Source organism: Myotis brandtii, unplaced genomic scaffold, assembly GCF_000412655.1.
Source record: "Myotis brandtii unplaced genomic scaffold, ASM41265v1 scaffold499, whole genome shotgun sequence".
Classification (NCBI taxonomy): domain Eukaryota; kingdom Metazoa; phylum Chordata; class Mammalia; order Chiroptera; family Vespertilionidae; genus Myotis; species Myotis brandtii.
The window spans coordinates 2,567,615-2,569,681 of NW_005369027.1; the positions used below are offsets into that span (position 1 = coordinate 2,567,615).

Sequence of the window (2,067 nt, forward strand, 5' to 3'; positions counted from 1 at the left end):
CTCACCGCGGGCCCGTCCCCGGGCCTCTGGGGCGCACTCCAGCCGTTGCCTCCGCCTCCTCTTCTGCGTCCGGAGGTTCCAAAGCCCCCAACACGTCCCTGTTTGTGCCGCTGACGGTGAAACCTCAGGGCCCCAGCGCGGATGGCGACGTGGGGGCCGAGCTCACCCGGCCCCTGGACAAGAGTGAGTGCCGGGCGGCGAGGGTGTCTGTCCTGCAAGGTCCCCAGAGTCGCCAAAGGCCCCCTCAGTCCTTTGTTGCTTGTCCCAGGGGGGTCCACCGAATGACCAGGATACGAAAGGCCAGGGGGTCCGGTCTTCATGGCCAGGGGTAAGAAAGGGCCGGGGGCTTTGAACCTCCTGACCAGCCATATGCCGGAGAGGAAAGGTCACTGGGGCTGAGGTCCTGTCTTCCCGGCTGTGCCCAGCATCCTTATCGGTTCATGGCTGTCGGCTTGCCTACCACCCTCCCAGGAATGCAGTGTGTGGCTGGATCAGTAAAATGTTTCTCTCTGCAGAATAATGCGGTGATATTTTAATATGTCCAAAGACAGTACAATCTCAGCTTGATTCATATGAAATATTTTTATAAAATATTTAAGATGTTATTGATTCATAGTGGCATGTTACTTGGCAGGCATCTAATTCGACCTCCCCCGCAGCACAGTGATTTCTCCGCCATCGCCTTGGAAACGCGGTCATTTAAGTCTTGAGTACTTTTCATGGACAAGGAGCCGGCACTCTCGTGAGCCAGTCCCTTTTCGCTGTTCTGGTTGTTAGGAGGCTCTTGTATAAATTCCACTGGAATCTGCTTCCTTCATTTCCCGTTGACTTTAGTTATGCCATCTAAGACAAAATAAGTATCACCTGTTCTCCCCAAAGCCATCTTCTTCAAGTTAAAGATCATCCCTGGGTGCTTTATTTTCTTTCTTATTTATTGATTGACACACATGTTGTTATTGATTTGAGAGAGCGAAAGGGAGGGGGGTAGAGAGAGAGAAACATGGATGAGAGAGAAGCTTCATTGATTGGCTGCCTCCTGCACGCCCCCCACTGAGGACTGAGCCCAACCCAGGCATGTGCCCTGACCGGGAATGGAACCGTGGTCTCCTGGTTCATGGGTCAGCACTCAACCACTGAGCCACATAGGCTGGGCATCCTGGCTCCTTTAGTTATTTGCATAAAAGCATATTGGTCTGGTCCTTGTAGTATTGGTTGTCTTTCTAGATACCTTTTAGCTGCTCACTATTAGATGTTCATAGTGGTTGTAAGTAGACAGAATAGAACACGGTTATGTACAAGTGGCCTGATGGAGGCTGGAGGCCGTGTCTAACCCTGTAGCACCTTGTTTACTCCTCTGCAGTGGAACAGGAATGTTGCATGGTTTGACTTTATAATTTTTTAGGAGTTCCATCTCACTATTAAGTCAAAAAGAGCTTGTGACCAAATAAAACCTTTAAGTTCTTGCAACATTCAGTAGACTGCCACCTTGAGTGTTAGGACTTCAGGTTTCTTTTGTTTTTTTAGGCATTTCTCTATTTAGGAAACAAATTTTAAATTTTGATATGTTTCTTCCAGATGAAGTAAAGAAGATCTTAGACCAGTTTTACAAGAGGAAAGAAATTCAGAAACTGGGTGCTGATTATGGACTCGATGGTAATGCTAATGACATTCCATTTGAGATATTTTATTACTTTTTAGATTATAGCTTTGTGAGTATGGTGTAGCACCTGTGTGTCCTGGACATCCTGTCCTGTATAATAAAAGGCTAATATGCAAATCAGCCAAAATGGTGGAACGACTGGTTGCCATGATGCGCACTGACCACCAGGGGGCAGACACTCAACGCAGGAGCTACCCCCTGGTGGTCAATGCACTCCTACAGGTGGAGTGCTGCTCAGCCAGAAGCTCTGAGCCCGGCTCATGGCTGGCGAGCGCAGCGGTGGTAGCAGTAGCCTCTCCAGCCTCTGGGGCAGAGCTAAGGATGTCTGACTGCCTGCGGGAGCGGGCTTAAAGCCATCAGTCGGACATCCCCCGAGGGCTCCTGGACTGCAAGAGGGCGCAGGCCGG

At 49.9% G+C, this 2,067-nt stretch overlaps 1 protein-coding gene across 1 annotated transcript in view; it reads left to right on the plus strand.

Annotated features, from left to right (window-relative positions):
* Positions 1-2: 2 nt before the first annotated feature.
* The window catches only part of SUPV3L1 (SUV3-like helicase), a gene marked incomplete at its 5' end in the record, with an annotated part of 22,123 nt that continues 20,058 nt past the window's right edge, over positions 3-2,067 (plus strand). The window contains 2 exons of the mRNA XM_005876822.2: positions 3-183; positions 1,576-1,653. Coding sequence (XP_005876884.1) covers positions 3-183; positions 1,576-1,653 — 259 coding nt within the window. The remainder of the gene's footprint in view (positions 184-1,575; positions 1,654-2,067) is intronic.